Source organism: Rhinoderma darwinii, chromosome 1 (assembly GCF_050947455.1).
Source record: "Rhinoderma darwinii isolate aRhiDar2 chromosome 1, aRhiDar2.hap1, whole genome shotgun sequence".
Taxonomy (NCBI): domain Eukaryota; kingdom Metazoa; phylum Chordata; class Amphibia; order Anura; family Rhinodermatidae; genus Rhinoderma; species Rhinoderma darwinii.
Window position 1 is genome coordinate 127,856,283 of NC_134687.1, and position 22,283 is coordinate 127,878,565.

The 22,283-nt window shown below is 42.4% G+C and overlaps 1 protein-coding gene across 4 annotated transcripts in view; it reads right to left on the minus strand.

Annotated features, from left to right (window-relative positions):
• The window catches only part of DCLK2 (doublecortin like kinase 2), a 105,374-nt gene that overhangs the window by 74,813 nt on the left and 8,278 nt on the right, over positions 1–22,283 (minus strand). For all 4 annotated transcript variants that reach the window (XR_012883018.1, XM_075860363.1, XM_075860362.1 and 1 more), the window contains exon 2: positions 13,054–13,388. Coding sequence is in view for 3 of the 4 variants with exons in the window: in XM_075860363.1 (XP_075716478.1) it covers positions 13,054–13,388 (335 nt within the window). In the remaining variant the exon portion in view is untranslated. The remainder of the gene's footprint in view (positions 1–13,053; positions 13,389–22,283) is intronic.

Genomic DNA, 22,283 nt, shown 5'->3' on the forward strand with positions numbered 1-22,283 from the left:
ATATAAGCATATTAGGGGAACATAGGAATTCTACAGCTATCTTCAGTTGAAGCCTCAAGTCGCGAGTCAAGGGACTATGACCAGGTCACCAGGTTCAGAGCATAGGTCTATAGCCATTGTTTTTAAGTAACACCGTTATATGTTAGTATTATCTTGTTGTGGAGAAAGACAGTTTCTTCAAAACAGTGCCACAAAGCCCTAATAACAAAGCCAGTGTCTTCAAAATAGTGCCAGTTAGGCTATGTTCACACGGAGTATTTTGGGGGAGGAATATCTGCCTCAAAATTCCGTTTGGAACTTTGAGGCAGATATTCCTCTCCCTGCACGCCGATTTTCGCGGCAATTATCGCGCCGTTTTTCGCCCGCGGCCATTGAGCGCCGCGGGCATAAAACAGCGAGATATACGCTTTCTCCTGCCTCCCATTGAAGTCAATGGGAGGTCGGAGGCGGAAGCGCCCGAAGATAGGGCATGTCGCTTCTTTTTCCCGCGAGGCAGTTTTACTGCTCGCGGGAAAAAGACGCCGACGCCTCCCATTGAAATCAATGGGAGGCGTTCTCGGGCCGTTTCTGCCGAGTTTTGCGACGCGGTTTCCGCGTCAAAAAACTCTGCAAAATACCCCGTGTGAACATAGCTTATTGTGCCCCAGTTGCAAGAGCCCTAGTGCTCCCAAAACCGTTGTAGCATCAAATGCCCATAAAACAGTTTCAGCAATACTCCTAAAACATTTTGAGTAGCTGCAGTGCCGGCAATACAGTTGAAGCAAGTACAGTGCCCTTTAAACTGCTGCTTAAGGCCCCATGCACATGGCCATGCCCGTAAAACACGAAAAAACTGACATGCTCCATAATTCCCGATACAGTTCTACAGCACGGACACCCATCCATAGCGATATGGAAAGGTGTCCACGGCCAATAGAACTAAATGGGGCCGTAATTACATCCCGTAATTATAGCACGTTATTACGGCTAAATTTACGGTCGTGTGCCTTAGCCGGTGGGCAACATTTAAAAAGCAAAATGTAACCAATAGAATTTACTAGAATAATTTTGCAATGGGCTAGCAGCGTTTAAACATTATACATACACTACATGGTCAGGCTGGACACCCAGTCCAAAGACTAACACATCCCATTCGACTGCTATACAAATTTTTAAAAATCTGATATATGATACAGTATGAATATGTATTTCTCTCGCTATAAATATATAAATATATATATATATATATATATATATATATATATATATATATATATATACACACACACACACACACTACAATATATTGACAAAAGTATTGGGACACCTACACAGTACACCTCACCTACAGGAGCTTTTATGATTTCACATTCTAAATCTATAGACATTGTTAATCCCCCCATTTGCAGCTAAAACAGCTTCCACACTTCTGGGAAGGCTTTCTACAAAATTTTGGAGTTTGTCTGTGGGAATTTTTGCCTATTCACCCAGAAGAGCATTTGGTCAGGCACTGATGTTAGGCGGGACGGACTGGCTCGCAATCTCCATTCTAGATCATCCCAAAGGTGTTCAATGGAGTTGAGGTCAGGGATTTGTGCAGGCCAGTCAAGTTCTTCCACACCAAACTCAGCCAACCATGTCTTTATGAACTTTGTGCACTGGCCACAGCTATGCTGGAACAGAAAGGGGCCCAACCCGTTCTCACAAAGTTGGAAGAATAGAATTGTCCAAAATGTCTTGGTATGCTAAAGAATTAAGATTTCCCTCCACTGGAACGAAGGGGTCTGGAACTAAGGGTCCTGAAAAACAACCCCTTAGTATTATCTCTCCTCCACCAAACTTTACAGTTGGCATAAATCCAGTTAGGCTGGAAATGTTCTCCTGGCAATAGCCAAACCCAGACTCGTCTATCAGACTGCCAGATAGAGAAGGGTGATTCATCACTCCACAGAACACGTTTCCACTGCTCCAGAGTCCAGTGGCGACACACTTTACACCACTCCATCTCACGCTTGGCATTGTGCTTGGTGATGTAAGGCTTGCATGCAGCTGCTCGTCCATGCCATGAAGCTCCAGGCGCACAGTTTTTATGCTGATGTAAATGCCAGAGGAGGTTTGGAACTGTGCAATTGAGTCAGTAGAGCGTTGGTGACTTTTATGCACTATGCACACTGCAACCCCACCCTACAACTTTACGTGGTCTGCCAAGTGGCTAATATGCTATGGCTCCTAAACGTTTGCAATAATACCACTCACAATTGATCTTAGAATATCTAGGAGGGAAGGAATTTCATGAACTGACTTGTTGCAAGTGTGGCATCACAGTACCACACTCGAATTCAGTGAGCTATTTAGAACGACCCATTCTTTGACAAATGTTTGTAAAGGCGACTACATGGTTAGGTGCTTGATTTTGCTGTGGCAATGGGACTGAAGGAAACACCTGAATTCAATGATTAAGAGGTGTGTCCCAATACTTTTGTCCATATAGTGTATATATATATATATATATATATATGTATCTTCCATTTTTTTTGTTATTTGCAAGTCTGCTGGTACCATTAATGGCAACTTGTTTTATAATCCGTAAATAGCTATTGATGTTCTCAATCTGTGTGAATACAGAATAAGCACAAAGCCAGGTTTTATGCTGCAGATTTCCCATAGGATTGTTCCCAGTTGCGACAGAACATGATACGCCACAGTGTATGGTTGCTGTAGTAACAATGCAGAGTAAGAAAATGATTCCATAAGGATTCACACAAGCGTTGCGCATCTCGGACGTGGAAAACGGTAGTTTCTCACGTCCGAGGTGCATCCGTGCTCTGCGCTGCGGGACGCAATATCACGCATCCCCCATAGACTAGAGTCTATGGAGGGATGCGTGAAGCGTGAAAAAATAGACCAGTCCTATTTTCTCACGGACCCTTCACACGGTCCATCACACGGACCTATATAATTCAATGTGGCAGTTCACACGGCCGCTGCTTCAACGAACCATGTGAAGGGTCCGTGAGAGAATAGGACATATCCTATATTTTCATGCATCCCTCCATAGACTCTAGTCTATGGGGGATGCGTGATATCGCGTCCCGCAGCGCAGAGCACGGATGTAATTCGGACGTGAAAAACATGAGTTGCGCAATGCTCGTGTGAATCCGGCCTTAGTTAAATCTGTTTCTGGGAAAGAGGAACAACCCAATATCACTCTCATTACAGCTCCCACAAGGGTTGTCACCCAATTCTCCAGGACTCTGAAAAGAACACTCCGGGCAAAACTGAAACACTGTGTAACGCCGCGAGCAGGGCCTCAGTGGGCAGTACAAGACACAGTGATGCCCTCAAGGCACAGGACTAGGCATAATGTGTTTTCCTCACAATGTTTTCCATAGGCTTCTCTATAGGACTTCAAAAACGGCAGGAAAAATGCATGTACAAAATAGCACAAAATAAAAAAAACACACCAAAAACGCACGTATTATAAACGTCAGCAATGAATGTCGTTTTATTTACATACATTTTAAAACGATGCAATAAGTAAGCCATATTTCTCAGGCTGATATACTAACATTTACTGCATAAAGAACACATTATATGAAAAAAAGGTAAACATTAAAATTACATATTTTACTAAATATGCATTAAAATGGGTTAAATCAACCACAGATGAAAAACAATCTTTAAGTGTATGAAGAATAAGTATATATAATCAACACAAACCAGCAGCACATATGGATTACTATTCTGTGGTAGAAAACTACAGTATAAGGGGAGATTTATCAAAACTATTGCAATAGAAAAGTGGAGTAGTTGCCCTTGGAAACCAATCAGGTAGCTGCTCTCATTTTAAAAAAGGCATTTGAAAAGTGAGATTGGGAATCTGATTGGTTGCTATAAAAATTAATGAAATAAATAAATATATATAATACTATTCACTTGTTTTCTGTGAAGCCCATTTACACTTGCAGTAATATAGTGCCCACTATTTTAGGCTTATTTCAGTCAAACTCTGTGTAGCATGAGAAATTGAAGAATCCAGCAAAGATCATAACAGGAAACATTCAGCATCCGAGAATAAAGCTGCAGCCACTGTGAAAAGCAATGATAGATATGGTGAACTCAGGGCCACGCAGCGGCTTCCAGCAAAACCTGATGTGACACATGACATCTGCGGGGGAAGATTTTACAGACTAATTAACTGCTAATAACAGGACGCTCAGTGGGACACAATGTATATTGACCACAATTTACAACCAGGTCTGTGATTAGCCTTTAAGATGGCAGATGGTATGCTAGACTGATAATCAATGGGCATTAAGTATTCTGGATAAACAATCTACTGCTAATGGACTACCAGAAAAGACTAAGATATATAAGGAAAAACAATCATTACAATAGGCAACAAAATCATCTATAGCTAAGTGCCACATACAAATCTGTGAAATCATCAGAAGATATTACTGGGTAGGTTCACCTTCATTAAAACTACTATATACCGCTGATTGAAATCACGTTAAAAGCAGGAGTGCTCTGATAACAGAGAGTGGCAGCGGCTGGCAACTAGTAATGTCCTGTCGGGATGTCAGCTGACACAGGCTGTTCTATGATAATCTGTGTCTGTCACTCCCGAGATGAAATAAACTGTAAACAGCAGTCAGCGTCTACTGACAGGGCAACCAGGGAGATACTGAGGTCCCCCGCTAATACCATTTATAAATAGTAACCGTATATAAGGGAGTCGTTGTTTCTGTAACTTCCTAATACTGTATATAAGCGCACTCTCACAGAAGACAGCACACTTGTCACTTACTCCCCATGTGCCGCGTGGCTGACAGCTCCATATAACCAGTAGAAGATCCAGGACACCACAGCAACCAGAGTCAAAAGTGAAAAACGTTGCTGTATTAGTGACCCATAAATACAGTGCAAGGAAAAGCAAATATTATCTATAGGCGACTAATAAAACAGGAGTTTTTCACTTTTTGAATCCTGTGGATGATGTGGCTTCCTGTTATTGTCTACTATAAAGAATTGTGGTTTCACAGAAGCTGAACCTGTACATTAATGAAACCAAGGCCTACCTTCATAAACATATGTCTATAGGTGAAAGACAGACTGCGCCCTACAGGCATCTATCTGCTGCGACGTCACACTGCAGCACCAGAAAATACCAGCGCTGTAAAGAAGTGAACTGCACCCCCTCTAGTTCAGTGCCATTAGAAAATACTTGGAAACTTTCCACATCAGAAGTAACCGCAGAGTCTCCATCTGCCATGCTTACATTTTCAACCTGATAGTTCTTTATCTCCTGCAGTTAACCTTGTTTCATGGATTAGATTTTCACAATCTGTCAATACTTTGTGGTACGTTTCACGCTGGTTCCTACGTATATAATGCAAAAGTAACGCACCCAAAGACTCCAGTCCAAAGGCCCTTTTACACGGGCGAATGATCGGGCAAACAAGCGTTCATATGAATGCTTAGTCCCCGATCATTGCCCTTTGTAAACAGGACAACAATCAGTCGATGAATGAGCAAAGGCTCGTTCGTGGTCTGGTTTACTAGTTTATGCAGCATTAAAAATCATTGTTGTCGGTCGGTAGCACATCTCCTTGTGTAATCAGGGACATGATGGACACGTATGGGGACGAATGATCAGGGTAATGAGCGCTTGTCCCCAGACATAATCAGTCATTGCACCTTCTGAAAGGAGAATACGAGCGCCGATCAACGTTGATCGGCGCTCGTTTTCACGGCCCATAAGACAGTCGTATAAATAGTGCTTTTTTTTTTAATCAGATCATTTTTATTAGTTTCCAACACAGTAAACAAAAAAGAAAAACTTATACAAAACATCCCCATAACGAATACAGTGAAGCACAAAATAACATTTTTACATACATACAAGAGGTTTCATTACGCACTGTATATTGCTCTTGAAGACACTTTTCTCCTTACATTTATATGAGCTATCTTTTTTATTTTTTTACTGTGGCTGAGCGATTAAATTGGCAGCGCTCATTCATTAAACTCTCAATCACAGATTAGAATTTGGTTATGGATTACAAAATGTAGCCTGTAAGTAAAATCCTATTAAACTAAAGGGATTATATACCACAACAAAATAAATGCCCAGAACTGAAAACAATCTGGATGGCATTTTGTTGAGCTTTTATACGTCAACACTCCCAAGAATTTATTTCTGAGTATGTTTATTTCTGGAGATTGTTACATTTGTTGGGGTACCCAAAGTACTATCCTTATGAATATTAGGAAGATAGCTCAGTCTACCGGGGCAAAACTAAGCAGAGTATCTAACATCACATCAAACATTTCTTTAACTGTAATTGACACTGGCATTGTACCTACCTCACAAGCACTCTGACTTGACACAACCCTTTGACTTTGCCCTGAAAAGTGCCGTTCTTTATAGCTTGACTCTGAAATTTCTGTAACTTTGGCCAAAGATGACAATGCTGTCATTGAAATCATTGGGACTATAAAACCATGACAGCTTTACTCACGGTTATGTGTCAATGACATGTGAGAAGTTGTTTAAAAGGTGCAGACACCCTTTAAGATGACACCCTCTTTACTCTTGTACAACTTGGCAATTAAAGGATTTGTTCAGGTTTAGAAAAACATGGCTGCTTTCTACCAGAAACAGTGCCACACCTGTTCTGTTTGTTTCTGGTATTACAGCTCGGCTCCATTACAGTGAATGGGGCTGAGCTGCAATACCACACACAACCTGTGGACAGGTGTGGCACTGTTTTCTGAAACAAAGAAGCCATGGTAGCATCAGTAAGGGAGGGAGCAACAAGCTCCTTCTTCTTCTACTTGGGTTAAATATACAGCGTAAGTCGCATGGCCTGAACAAAAAGTGCCAACCTAGATAAATTGGCAGGTGTAAAAAGAAATAAGGAAGATTGATGGGCGTATCGCAAGCTCAGGAGGTAAAACTATGGAAGTACAATCTACAAACTGTGGGAACTGTCATATGAAAGAGTGTTAGAATAGAAGGAAGTATTTTAAGCATGTTCTTAATGTTTATTCTAAGTAACTATCCCCAGTCCTGCTGCACATAACTACATTTCACAAAAGTAGGCAAGTATGTACAGAGGGATTGTACAGAAGAGGAAACAAACTCACACCGGCCTGAGACTATTGTTTGACTGATGTAGCCTGTCAGCGGATCCACCCAATATCGGCAGGATGGCAAGCAATCTAATGTGTATGGAGGAACTTTCCAACAGCAGATGGGAGAAACGAAGATTAGGCATATTGAACGTCATCATGCCCAATCCTTTCGCTCTGCTGAGACATTGTCCTCTCCCCTATTAAAATGCACATTCACGCTTAGCTGAGGCCGAGCCTGCATGTTTATGGGCAGATCGGGGGAGAAAGGTGTTGGCCGAACGAGGGTTTGGCTGACAACTATCTTATGTGAATAGTCATCTTAAAAAGGCTCTGTCACCACATTATAAGTGCCCTATCTCCTACATAATCTGATCGGCGCTGTAATGTAGATTACAACAGTGGTTTTTATTTTGAAAAACGATAATTTTTGACCAAGTTATAAACAATTTTGGATTTATGTGAATTAGTTTCTTAATAGACAACTGGGCGTGTTTTTACTTTTGACCAACTGGGCGTTGTACAGAGGAGTGTATGACGCTGACCAATCAGTGACCAATCAGTGACCAATCAGCATCGTACACTTCTCATTGTTCCAGCCCAGCTTCTTTCACTGCACAATCACGCTGTAACAATGGGGTGGAACAATGAGAAGTGTATGACGCTGATTGGTCACTGATTGGTCACTGATTGGTCAGCATCATGCACTTCTCTGTACAACGCCCAGTTGGTCAAAAGTAAAAACACGCCCAGTTGGTCATTAAGACACTAATTAGCATAAATCTAAAATTGTTCATAACTTTGTCAAAAATGATCGTTTTTCAAAATAAAAACCACTGTTGTTATCTACATTACAGCGCCGATCAGATTATGTAGGAGATAGGACACTTATTATCCGGTGACAGAGCCTCTTTAAAGTGTCTTGAAATATAAAATGAACAAGTTGTAGTAGTCTTAGAACACACCCGAAAAAATTATTCTCAGGTAGAATATGAGAAGAAAGACCAAATATGTGTTTTTATGATGATCCCCCCCTCTATGGGTTTTGGAGTACTTAATACAATTGTTCACTACAAACAATGTAAGGGCAGGTTTCCTCCCACTTTAACTTAAAACTTAAATAACTTAAAGCTCCTAAACCCCAATACAAAAATCTCTAACGGGCCCCGCACCCACCATATTCTATGTATAAAACTGGTGTTGTCTTATGTGACAGCCTTTGAGTCCCCTCAGACATCGGGGCCCGTATACAATTGCTACCTCTGCACCCCCTGTAGTAACGCCACTGCTCCCACAGTGCAGAGAAGTACAGTAAATCTAGTAGTTGTAGAGCGTGTCCTCACTAATGTCACATGACGGAGGTCTCCGCATTCTGCGTGCTACAAAAGTCTGTGTGACATAACCCATAGACAGGAAAGGAAGAGTCACTTTTCAGCACAGAATACTGATCTGAAACTCCTGCTATGGAGATGTGGGCAGCTCCCCATTACAGAAGTCCATTCATTCCAATTGTTGCTATTCAGAAGAATAGAATGAAAGCAACTGAACTACTGATCTTTAGTCACTTAGCTATATAATCAGGAGCAATACATTCAGGTATACAGGAACCCTCATTCTTAATGACTGTCCCCTAGTGACATCAATTACTTCTAAGGAATCAAAAACTGAAGAACATTTTGCCCATGAATGTTCCTTATATTTTTGTATTCCCTTGAGAATTCATACCAACTACTACATAATAGGGAGAAAGACAAATAAGTATATTTTTAGCTCCTAAGGCTATGTTCACACGGAGTATTTTGGGGGAGGAATATCTGCCTCAAAATTCCGTTTGGAACTTTGAGGCAGATATTCCTCTCCCTGCACGCCGATTTTCGCGGCAATTATCGCACCGTTTTTCTCCCGCGGCCATTGAGCGCCGCGGGCATAAAACAGCGAGAAATACGCTTTCTCCTGCCTCCCATTGAAGTCAATGGGAGGTCAGAGGCGGAAGCGCCCGAAGATAGGGCATGTCGCTTCTTTTTCCCGCGAGGCAGTTTTACTGCTCGCGGGAAAAAGACGCCGACGCCTCCCATTGAAATCAATGGGAGGCGTTCTCGGGCCGTTTTTGCCGAGTTTTGCGACGCGGTTTCCGCGTCAAAAAACTCGGCAAAATACCCCGTGTGAACATAGCCTAAAGAACAAGGATTTCCAAACCTGCTGTTAATATTATGGGCAGGACACGTGAGCTAACCACTGGCATTTCACCCACACATAAAAGTGAAACACACTACACCACACTAAACAACTAAAGGCAAAAAAAACATCGTTTTTGCTATATTTTATACTAAACTGCTGCCACTTATATTATATTGTAATGATGCTGGTAGTATTTTATGTGACACCATCCTACTTAAAATATCCATGATTAAAAGGACACAGTGCACAGACAAATCAATCTGCTAACATGCAGTCTGTCTGTATCCGTTAAACAATCATGTGCCTAAAGGGGTTTTCTGGGACTTGGAAATTCCAAAAATTGGAGAGCAATATTGTTTTTAGATTAAATAAAGTCAATCCCATACCTTTTTTTGTGTTTTTCTTTTTTTTAGTGTCCAGTTTTTTATGGCGTGTGCCGTCTGCTTCTGTTTAACAGTTCCGTATTAGGGACGTTTTAGACGTGCAAATTCCCACATAGCACTGCAGCGTCTCAGCGTCATTGTGGTATTCTTGGTGATGGTCTTGAGGGGATTAAAACAGTGCCTGCGTCAGAGCTACTAAGGCGCAAGCGAGTAGCTTCATGAGAAAACCCTGCCCCGTGTATGGCATGTGAGAGCTGATATAGTGTACTCAAGTTCATGCTCACTGCGCATGCATTGAAGCTACTGCGGTCCAAGCGCAGTAACTACAGGAGATAGCTCTATGTAAGCCACGTGAGCGATGATGTGCCGTACATGGGGGCAATGCCGTCATACAGGAAAAAACATGTGACAAATGGATATTACATCACAGTCCCAAAGAAGTGGCAGCGGGATCACGTGATCACGCATGTAATCTGGACTAAGAGGGCATATCTGAAATGTAAGTGAATTTAAAAGTGACTTAAATTGGTGGAACGAGAGGAAATATAAAGAAAATAAATCTTGGAATGACCCTTGAAATAAACAATACTTAAAAAAATAAATACAAATTATTTTGTTTTTATTAAATAGGAGTGGCCAGACGATACTTGGAAATGAGTTTAATGAGGCATGTGTTGTTAAGATGCTTTCTAATCCGTTTTTTGTCTGAATTATTGGAATGGAACTGCAGATTTATTTTTTTTCAAAACCGCAAGTGGACGTCCACTTTCTCAGCAATCCAATTGTGTTTATATGTGATTATTCAGAACTATTACAAGTCATTTATTGCGCTAGTCTCCGCCTATGAGCCAGTAGGAGCTTTTTGCCCCATTCAAGCTCCAGGGCCAGGGTGCAACAACAACCTTCGTACCCCTTGTACTTACAACCCTGTGATCATATACTTGTCTACTTCTCTAACTTACTCATCAAGAATCGTAGGAAGTGGCTTGATATGATTCTCCAACTGAGATCAAACATTTTTTGACAATAGGAGCAGAAGATGATAGAGGTTTTGGATGCTCTGTAGCAGTGGTTCCCAACCATTGGCTACAGTAAGTTTTCAAAATTAACTATTGTAAACACATACCCTAACCTCTGAACCGTGGCAATTTGTATAGTATAATACAAATTTTCTTCTGTATGTACCACTTAATACATGCAATACCACTTGTACCACTTTCTTCACTTCCACCACATGTTTCTTTATGTTTAGAATCTGGCTCGCGACCATCGCTCTAAGTTTAATGTGGCTCACAAGGTCCAAAATGTTGGGGACCTCTGCTCTATAGAGTATCATGGCTCTTTTGTATTGAAAATAGTTGGGGTTCTGGCCTATCAAAAGATTATTAGTTGGAATTCCTCTCTGATTTAGCTTTTTGTTAGCCGAAGGCTCTCTAAAAGTCTAATATTCAGTTTCCATGAAAATCTAGAAAGGGTTAACTATAGGTGAGCCCAAACAACACAGATGCCAAAAGTTATGGGGGGAGATTTATTAAGACTGGTGTTTCATACTCCAGACTTAATTTAATGTGCATTAACGTAAAAAGTCTAAGGTAGAAATTAAAATCTACGTCTGCTATGAGCGTACATTAAGGCGGGATTCACACGACAGGGATTCCCGGCCGGGTGCCGGCCGTTCATAAATCGGCCGGCACCCGGCTGCATTAGGAATAATAGACCCCTAATGGGGCTATTCACACGACCGAAGTCTATGGGGCCGGGTAATACACGGCCATCACCGGAATGTGTCCCGAGTGATGGCCGGGTCTACCGTCGCTCGCGCACTCTCTCTCCTCCTCCTCACAGTGCAGAGTGCATGTGAGGAGGAGGTTCTTTTATTGCTCGCTGTAGGAGTCGGAATCCCCAATCCCCGGCCGGGGATTGGGGATTCCGCTACAGGAGAAGTGCGTGACTACACTGTCCATATATGGACACAGCGAAGTCACTCACTTCTGCAGCGGAATCCCCGACTCTATGGCCGGGGATGCCGCTACAGGAGAAGTGAGTGACTACACTGTCCATATATGGACACAGCGAAGTCACGCACTTCTGCAGCGGAATCCCCGACTCTATGGCCGGGGATGCCGCTACAGGAGAAGTGAGTGACTACACTGTCCATATATGGACACAGCGAAGTCACGCACTTCTGCAGCGGAATCCCCGACTCTATGGCCGGGGATGCCGCTACAGGAGAAGTGAGTGACTACACTGTCCATATATGGACACAGCGAAGTCACTCACTTCTGCAGCGGAATCCCCGACTCTATAGCCGGGGATTCCACTACAGGAGAAGTGAGTGACTACACTGTCCATATATGGACACAGCGAAGTCACGCACTTCTGCAGCGGAATCCCCGACTCTATGGCCGGGGATGCCGCTACAGGAGAAGTGAGTGACTACACTGTGCATATATGGACACAGCGAAGTCACTCACTTCTGCAGCGGAATCCCCGACTCTATGGCCGGGGATTCCACTACAGGAGAAGTGAGTGACTACACTGTCCATATATGGACACAGCGTAGTGACTCACTTCTGCAGCGAAATCCCCGACTCTATGGCCGGGGATTCCGCTACAGGAGAAGTGAGTGACTACACTGTCCATATATGGACACAGTGACGTCACTCACTTCTGCAGCGGAATCCCCGACTCTATGGCCGGGGATTCCACTACAGGAGAAGTGAGTGACTACACTGTCCATATATGGACACAGCGTAGTGACTCACTTCTGCAGCGAAATCCCCGACTCTATGGCCGGGGATTCCGCTACAGGAGAAGTGAGTGACTACACTGTCCATATATGGACACAGTGACGTCACTCACTTCTGAAGCGGAATTCCCGACCTGTGGCAGGGAATTCCTCTTCAGGAGAAGTCAGTGACTACACTGTCCATATATGGTATGTTCACACGGGCTATTTTCAGCCGTTTTTCGGGCCGTAAACGTAAAAAGACTCCCTGTAAAAACAAGTGCATGTCACTTCTTGAGACGTTTTTGGAGCCGTTTTTCATTGACTCAATAGAAAAACAGCTCCAAAAAAAACGCAGCGAAAAACACCACTTTGATTAAAAAACGGCTGAAAACTCTTGACAACTGCTCCGTATTTTCAGCCGTATTTTGTTAACCGTGTGAACATACCCTTATGTGCCTTTTGTACTCAACAAAATAGAAGGTATTCAAATTCTTTTGTCCGGAATCACATTGCACATGTAGCCCTGTAGAACTAAGCTACTGTATAGTGGAAAAAAAGTTCTGACCTGTCCAATCTAACATCAATATCTGCTACTCATCCACGCATACACCACTTATAATGCTTCTTAAATACATATTCACTTACCTGTTTTCCATCTAGAGTACACAGCCTCTTGACAACCCCTGAATCCAACTTTATAGCATCTGTGATGTCTGTTAAGACTTGCTCAAAGGAGTGGGCTGTCTTTTTATTTAGAAGGATGCGAACAGCTTTACGTGGCTTCACTCCACTCCGGATGACCGTCACAAGCTTGGGTTTAATGAAGTCCTTGCCTTCTCTCATTTCATTCTTCAGTGCAGTTAAGGATGACAAAGATCGACCTGATGCAGTCCTTACATTCACAGACCAGTTGGGACTTGTGTTTCGATTGTAGTCTACCTTTCGATAAGATTCATTTGAAGCACAAACATAGCTTTCTCCTGAAATCAGAAAACAGCAATGGAAAATAAATGACCCGCTCCTAGAATTAGTGGTGACAAGATGTGTTTGATATAAAATACTATAAACTCACCAAAGGAAATCAAATAAAACTGGAGTGTGTAACAAACAAGTCCAACAAATTAATGGATCATAATAAAACAGACCGTTTTATATTAATTACATTTTTCCTTTACTTTTAGAGCTGCAGTCCTTTGTGTCTATGGTCATGGTATTGATGAATTAAAAACTAAAATCAATACATGCTATGGAGTAAATGACTGAACTATCATACATTTGGCTATGATCAAGGGCAAAGGGTGGAAGAGTAGCAGATTTGTTTACATGCCCTTTGTCCATATAGATAAGATTTAACTATATATCTCTATAGGCAAATCCAATATTTATGGACAAATAAGTATACCTTCTCCAACATCCCACTGAGTTCAGTGATCAAGGGAACAAACTTTTACAAAGAGCATATTACACGGTCTTAGCAGGTCTAGTTCTTTGTTATTTCAGCAATAATAATGTACATGGAAAGAGCTTTATACTCCTTCTAAAATGCAGTCCTTTCCGAGAAGCTTTATACACTTTACATCACACAAGAACAGAACACAGTGGGGCAGATTTATTATTAAGCCTTGTTCACACGGTGCTCAAGAAAAACGACGTGTAAACGTGTAAAAAATGCTAGCATTTTTATAAAGCGCTTTTTAAAATACAGGCGTTTTTGTTGTTTTATTACACGTTTCGTGCACACATTTTTTGCACGGAATTAGGACTCCCATTGACTATGGGGATTAGGTGCGTTTTCGGCGTGTGTTATGCGCCAAAGAATTGACCTGAGACTTTTTTTTTACACGACGTATGCACTAACAATGCGCTTTTCCACTGATGTCAATAGGAAGCTTAAATGATACGTTTTGATGCGTTTTTCAGCACGTAAAACGCGTAAAAAAAGTAGCGCATACATGCTGTGTGAACAGGGCCTTACTGTCCTAAACTTAGACAGCGTAAAACTTAAAAGGGTATTCAGGTTACAAAAAGTTACCCCCTATCCGTAGGATAATAAGGGGTAACTAGCTGATCCGTTCGGACCCTTACCGTTTTCAAGAACGAGGAGCCCGAAGTTGCCCGAACCCCAAGTTTGAACTGAGCAGCAGGTCGCTCATGTGCACTGGCGGTCCATTCATTCTCTATGGCAGCGCCGGAAAAAGCTGAACACTGCACTCGGCTATTCTAGCGCTCCCATATAGAATGAATGGAGCGGCAGTGCGCATTAGCGACCTGCCGCTCGGTTCAAATTTGAGGTTTGGGCTACTTTCGGCTCCCAGTTCTCGTAAACGGTGAGGACACCCACCGATCAGCAAGTTAGCCCTTACCCTAACTTGTTGTGACCGGAATACCCCTTTAAAACAGGCAGGCAGACAATGCACCATATTTATCACAGTGGCACACACTGTGAGATAAATTGGCTAATTTTGCTTGACATGTTAGACACTTTTCTCTTCCTTACACCACCTCTTGGTTGGCTTACTTTAGACCAGGGGCGTCAAACACGCAGCCCCTGAAGATGTCCTCTGCGGCCTGCATAGCTCCCTTGGGAGAGGAGAGAGCAGGCCGAAGGAGGAATTTGCCGGCGCTCCTTCATGACGTCATGAAGGATTGCAGTCTGTTGGTTGTAAGTGAGCAAAGGCCACAAAGCCCCCCCGTAGATAGTGCAACCCCACCTGTAGATACTGCCCCCCACACCCTCCTGTAGATTGCGCTACATTCCCCTAGGGTCATACCTCCCAACCGTCCCATATTCAGGGCGGAGTCCCGCTGTCCCGGGGGTATGTCCCGCTGTTAACTGTATCTGCATCCTCAGGACGCAGATACAGTTGAACCCAATGCTGAAGCAACGAATCCTCAGCTCCCTGCTTCAGCATTAGTTCAGAGCGGAGGAGAAGAGGGAGCTCCTCCGCTCGCCAAGCACTCCGAGGGCACAGCGCTACTTTAAGCACTGTGCCCGGGGAAGCCTTTGATGTCACTGTCCATATATGGACAGTGACATTAGTGGCTACTCCAGGAGCAGAATCCCCATTGCCGACGCTCTGGCAGGGGATTCTGCTCCAGGAGTAGCCCCTGATGTCACTGTCCATATGTGGACAGTGACATCAGGGTTTCCTTCTAGGAGCGGAACGCCCGGCCTATGCTCTGGCTGGGGATTCCACTCCTAGAGTGAGTCCCAATGGCGCTCTCTACAGAGGGGTGGCGCTATCTTCAAGGCCACTGTGGAATTCTCTACAGAGGGCACTGTGGCATTATCTACAGAGGGCAATGTGGCAGTATCTACAGAGGGCACTGTGGTAGAATCTACACAGGGACTGTGGCAGTATCTACAGAGGACACTTTGGCAGTATCTACAGTGAGCACTGTGGCAGTATCTACAGAGGGCACTGTGGCAGTATCTACAGAGAGCACTGTGGAACTATCTAAGAAGGGGCTGCCCAATCTTGACATTCTTGTGTCTGCCAAACACTGCCAACTGAGCTGCCAGACTGCATTTAGCGTCACTTAAACTGGAAAACTGGATTGTTAAAATAAGGACGTGAAGTGAACTCGCAAATTTCCGGTAAGTTTAAAGGGAACCCGTCACCAGCATTTCACCTATTAATAAATACCTGGTGGAAGTGGGTGAAAATTCTTTTTATTCTTACCCTTTAGTATCTCCTAAGTTGGCGCTGAACCTTTATTATTCAGTTTTTTAGTGTTACTGTGCCATATGCTAATGAGCATAAAAGAGTCATATCTTCATTTGAAAAGATTCCTGTCTTCATTCCTCAAGCCTTTCAGAGTTAACCCCGCCTCCTTACTTTTGAGTGACAGCTTACTTTTGATTGACAGCATTTAGGGTGGGCCAGTTTTTGGCAGTGGGCGGGCATAAGAAGAGGAACGAACAAGGCTGCTGGATTATTACAATAAAAGCCGCAAAATGTTTGCAGACCTTTATTCACGTTCGGAGGAGGAGTTTAGGACAGGGGATAACGGCAATGAACTTTTGACAGCAGCGGCCAGTGTGGGGTGAGTAGAGTTCAATAGGTAAAATGCTGGTGACAGGTTCCCTTTAAACCTAGCATTTTAAGCCACGCCACAAAACTTTTTTAAACTGTAAAGTAGGGCAAAAAGTGTATAAAACATATAATAAATCTGCCGCAAGGTATGTATAACAGTTTTCTGGAGAAAATTAAGACCGATTTCTGGCACATTTAGCTTAGCAAATCTCTACCTCAGTTTTAAGAACCGTAATATCTTATAATTACAAAATTCAAATCTAAACAACAAACCTTCTTTAATTATATATTTCAGTTATTACACTATTGGGGAATTTATTAAGGCTGGTGCTTCATACGCGTGTAAATTCAGTGTAAATCTGAACTGCGCTGGAGTAAAATGCGCCAAATTTATTCTTTGCGCCAGATAATAAAATGTACGCCTGCTATGAGCAGGGGTAAATTTGCACTATAATTTATGTCAATTTCTGTCATAGATTATAATAAATCTGTCGGTACGCGGGAAGTCACGACCCCTCCTACTAAGCCTTCCCTACTTTTCTCAACACTTTTGAAAAGTGGCAAGAGAAGCTTTAAACAGCAAAAAAAACAAAACACAATATACTGTGCAAATATGGGGTGCGCCATAACTTGCAACTTTTAATGCCATTTAAAGCAGTTAATAAATTCCCCGTATGTTTACATTTCTAAGTGCAACAGAAACATTACACATGGCCTTCTTGTACTGTGCAAGTACATCAGTGGCGTCGCTAGCACCGGGCATCCGGGGCTTAAATCCTGGATTAAATACTCCAGAGACAATTAGTGGTTGGGAGAACTAGTTATGGTGCTCTGTCCCGGATGAAAAAGAAAAGGGAAATTGAACGACTCTAACCAGAGAAGACGTCACCTGTGAGTCACAGAATGTAACTGTACTATATTAGCTTACATGGTCTGCAGTGTGCCTATCTCACTGTATTTTTATTCTGTAACAGTAAGGTGTGGCACTTTTATTTAGTAACAGTATGGTGGTATTATTCAACTATGTGTTGGTAATATGTGATCGTGGTTTGGCGGTATTATTCAGTAACTGTATGGTGGTATTATTCAACTATGTGATGGTAATATGTGATCGTAGTGTGGCGGTATTATTCAGTAACTGTATGGTGGTATTATTCAGTCACTATGTAGTGTTAATATGAGATCACGGTGTGGTGGTATTATTTAGTAACAGTATTGCAGTATTATTCAGTCACTATGTGGTGGGAATATGCACTGATGGTGTGGTGATATTATTCAATAACAGTATGTGGCATAATTCAGTCACTATGTGGTGGTAATATGTGGTCATGGTGTTGAGGTATTATGCAGTAACAGTATGGTGGCATAATTCAGTCACTATGTGGTGGTAATATGTGGTCATGATGTGGAGGTATTATTCAGTCACTATGTGATAATATGTCGTCATGGAGTGGCTGTAATGTTTGTCCGTTGTATAGTGGTATCATCGGTAATATTGGCCTTAGTATACTGGGTTTTGTTCAGTAACAGTATGGAGATATTTGTCTTGTACAGTGGTATTATTTTTGTAACTGCACTAGTAGTCACTAGTAGTGATCAGTTTTTTCATAATATAGTGGTGTTATTCAGTAACAGTATGGCGTATTATTCAATAAATATGTGTTAGCTATATGTGGTTATGGTGTGGAGGTATTATTTGGCCTTTGTATAGTGGTATAATTTGCTAAGTGTATGGCTGGTTTATCTATTGATACAGGCTCCAGGCCCCACAGCACTAATTTCCATTATAAATTAATATCCGGGGACAGTGTACTGATGCGGTGGTGTATCTAAGCTTATCACGTGTTCTAAAAGTCTTTAATATATATATTTTTTGGGGGGGTTAGGGCAAAATCTATGCTTTGGGGGTTGGTGTCCTTGATCTTTTTAGACCCTACCAATGCCCCTTATGTAGATAGACAACCAAATGACGCAGGACGAGACTCAGATGTTCCAACTAGATTTTTTCCAAATGCCATGCTTCAATTGCAAGTTACACTGACTAGGAGGTCTGCGTTGTAAAGAGCAGTAATACTGCACCTGTCAATTCACATGGCGGATTTTGCGTGGCGGGTCCATCGGCAGGAAGATTCCTCCTCCCATTGACTTTAATAGAAGGTTCGGGCGGAAACCGCGCGGAAGATCGAACAGGTCGCTTTTTTTTCCCACTATCTGAAAAAATCAGCTAGCAGGAAAAAGAAGCATCTAACTTCCATTGAAATGAATGGGAGGCAGAGTTTTGGGTCGGAATCAGCAGCGGACTCTGCCGCAAAAATTCTGCAATGTGGACAGGGCCTAAAGGTGGTTTTACACAGGCAGACATTGCCTGTAATTACCACTTTAAAAACAAGCACGGATCGACAATACAGCTCGTCAATCGGCGCTTGTTGCTACCTTTAAACGGAGCAATGGTCGTTTAGTATGGGCATGAATGATCGTTACTACGATCGCTCTTCCCCATGCCTTTGCATCATGTCGGCAGCACATCTCCTTGCTTACACAGGAAGATGTGCTGCCGACTAGTAACTATTTTTTTAGCTGCATTAAAGGTACGATCAGCCAATAAATAAGTGTTTGCTCGTTCATCAGCTGATCTTTGCCCTGCTTAAACAGGGCAAAAATTGGCAAGGCGCGTTCATATGAACACTTGTTCGCCTAATCATTGGTCCGTGTAAAAAGGCCTTTCTATGGGGCCCTACTGTACCTCCGTGTGCCTCCAATTTCATACATAGGCATATGGAGGTATTTTTTTTTCTATTGAATGCCGTTTAAAGGAACTAATTCTCCCCTAATATGTCACCATACAGAGCACCCTACGGCAGCACACGGAGTGTCTACTGCGCCTCAGCTTCTGCGCACGGCTCTGCTACATGCATGTGGCCTTACTCTGTTATTTATTAAAGGTTAATAAACCTTTGTTACCTATGAGTGAACAATTAGGCATTGAAATAAGCGATTTCAAGGATCTTAGATATCAGTGGCAAATGTGTTTTCTGAGAAGCTCACAGCATGTAACTAGAGAGTTTATTTCAATGGACCATACTAATGTGTTAATGACAGTTCTATTAATGCATTCAATTAGTTGGCAGCACAAAGCCGTGCGGATACGTAACCTCCAGGTGTCTCTGACTCATCTTTTAAACCTGTTTATAATACTTTTAAAGTTCATAACATATTAAATTGTCAGTTATGACTTATAAAATCTAATTTGCACCCATGAATGTGGTATTCTATGAAGTCATAAAATGGAAGTACAGATATTAACTACATATTTGATGCTTTGAATATTTTTGATGCATGGATTACACTCTTACATCGCTCATGGAAAATTCCAATGCAGATTTTTAATTGGACTTTAGGTCACAGTACATGAATTCCAGGCAGATGTAAAACGTATCTGTTTGGGGTGACTGCAGGACCGACATGAGTATGCCCTAAGCCCACACAGAAAATATAGAATGCTGGGGCATCATTGAGGGTTCAGGCCTAGCATGCCAATGCAGTACTTAGTACTGCTTGTTTAATGTCCACCTACACCCTTGGTTTGGGATCTTCTCGTGTTGTAGAGTTCTGCCTACCCATTTAACATTCCACCATGTCTGTTATTCTGTACCATGCAAGAATATCTATCTATATATATATATATATATACACACATCTTAAATAGTAATGTTGTTGGCTATCTCTAACCATTGTAGATGTAGGGCCTCTTTCACACCTGCGTTCAGCTTTCCGTTGTTCTGTTCTGTTAGGAGCAGTTCAGTTGAATTTAGTGGGTTCCATTGGGTTTCCATCAGGGAGTCTGTGCTTTTACCGGAAACAATAGTGCAGCATGCTGCGCTATTGTTTCCAATATTGTTGGTCGGATCAGTGATCCTCTCCTAACGGAGTATCCAATGCAGACGTGAACAAGGCCTAAAGGCACAAGTACAAGTAAGGGACTGTTCAAATCTGCGTTGGGGGCATCCGTCGTAGATCCGGCCGAAAAAAGACATAAACAGAAGCGCAGCATGCTGTGCTATTGTTTCCGGTAAAACCACAGACACCACTATGGAAACCCAATGGAACCCAGAACTTCCTCTGATGGAGCAGAACAACAGAAAGTCGAACGCAAATGTAAACAGGCCCCAACTGAGATTGTTGGTGAGATGACATTTTAATAGGACCTTACATGTTTTTATCAGTGTACGTGCAATGTAATCTATGTGGATAGTTTCAAACACATACAGGTATTTATATATTGTTCTTCCTGTGCTGTATATCACATTGATTGTCTAAAAGATTTTGAGAAATTGCCAGGTCTTGTACGTTATATCAGTCAACCTGATATCTCACTGTGGATCATGGTAAGTTAATGATACAGATAATTGCTACACTATAAGGCCCAGTTCACACTGAGTTTTTTTTACACGTTTGATGCGGAAACCGCGCCAAAAAACGGCCGAAAAAGTCTCCCATTTATTTCAATGGGAGGTGGAGGCGGCTTTTTGCCATGAGCGGAAAAGCTCCTCGCGAGAAAAAGAAGCCACATGCCCTATCTTCGGGCGTTCACGTCTCTGACCTCCCATTGACATCAATGGGAGGCAGAGAAAGCGTATTTCGCAGCGTTTTTGCCCATCAGCGCTCAATGGCCGCTGGCGAAAAACGCAGCGAAAAACGTGGCAAACGGCGTGCAGGCAGATCAAAATCTACCTCAAAATCCCAAAGGAATTTTGAGGCAGAATTGTCTGCCTTCAAAAAACTTTGTGTGAACATACCCTAAGAAGAATTTAACCCATAGTCATGACATTCAACACATACAGGATTCTGTGACTCATGTAGTAAGGCTGGGTTCACACGAGCATGTTCAGTCCGTAAAGGACGGAACGTATTTCGGCTGCAAGTCCCGGACCGAACACACTGCAGGGAGCCGGGCTCCTAGCATCATAGTTATGTACGATGCTAGGAGTCCCTGCCTCTCTGCAGGACAAGTGTCCCGTACTGAAAACATGTTTTCAGTACGGGACAGTAGTTCCACGGAGAGGCAGGGACTCCTAGTATCGTACATAACTATGATGCTAGGAGCCCGGCTCCCTGCAATGTGTTCGGTCCGGGACTTGCGGCCGAAATACGTTCCGTCCATTACGGACGTAACATGCTCGTGTGAACCCAGCCTAAGGGAGCAGAGGTTCATTTGTAACACTGGTAAAAAAAATTACTTCATAGCCAATAATCAGGGACGTCATAGAAAAAATGAAGAAAAAAATTCAAAGGCAGCGCAGAGATAAGATATAATCGCTGGGAAGACTTATTATGTAAACTATGTTCTCCATTATTGTTGGTGTTGACAAACATTGCAGCTACTAAACTACTACTAAGTTCAGAAAAATAGATCAACAATGCACACACATTATTTTATTCATGCCAGTCCATAATAAGGCTTCATACACATGGCTGTGTTACGGATCCGTAAAACCGCGTCTATAGACTTCTATGGGTCTACACTGTGCCTGGATTTGTGTGAAATCTGTAAGAAACAAATAGTGGTATATTCTATGGCATGCTGTATTAGGGCATGCCCAGACGTGGCGGAGTTCTTCCGCCACTGTCCGCATCAATGCCGCACACAATTATCATATTGAAATTGTAGAACTGATGTATCTACTATGAAATCCATTACTCATTGACTATACTGTAACAAAAGAATGAAAAATACACTTTATTTCTACCAGAAAAAACAGCACAGTTTAAAACAGGAGCGTAAATTCTTTACCATAAACTCTACATGCATACAAAGGTCGATTAACATGAGAGGTCAAT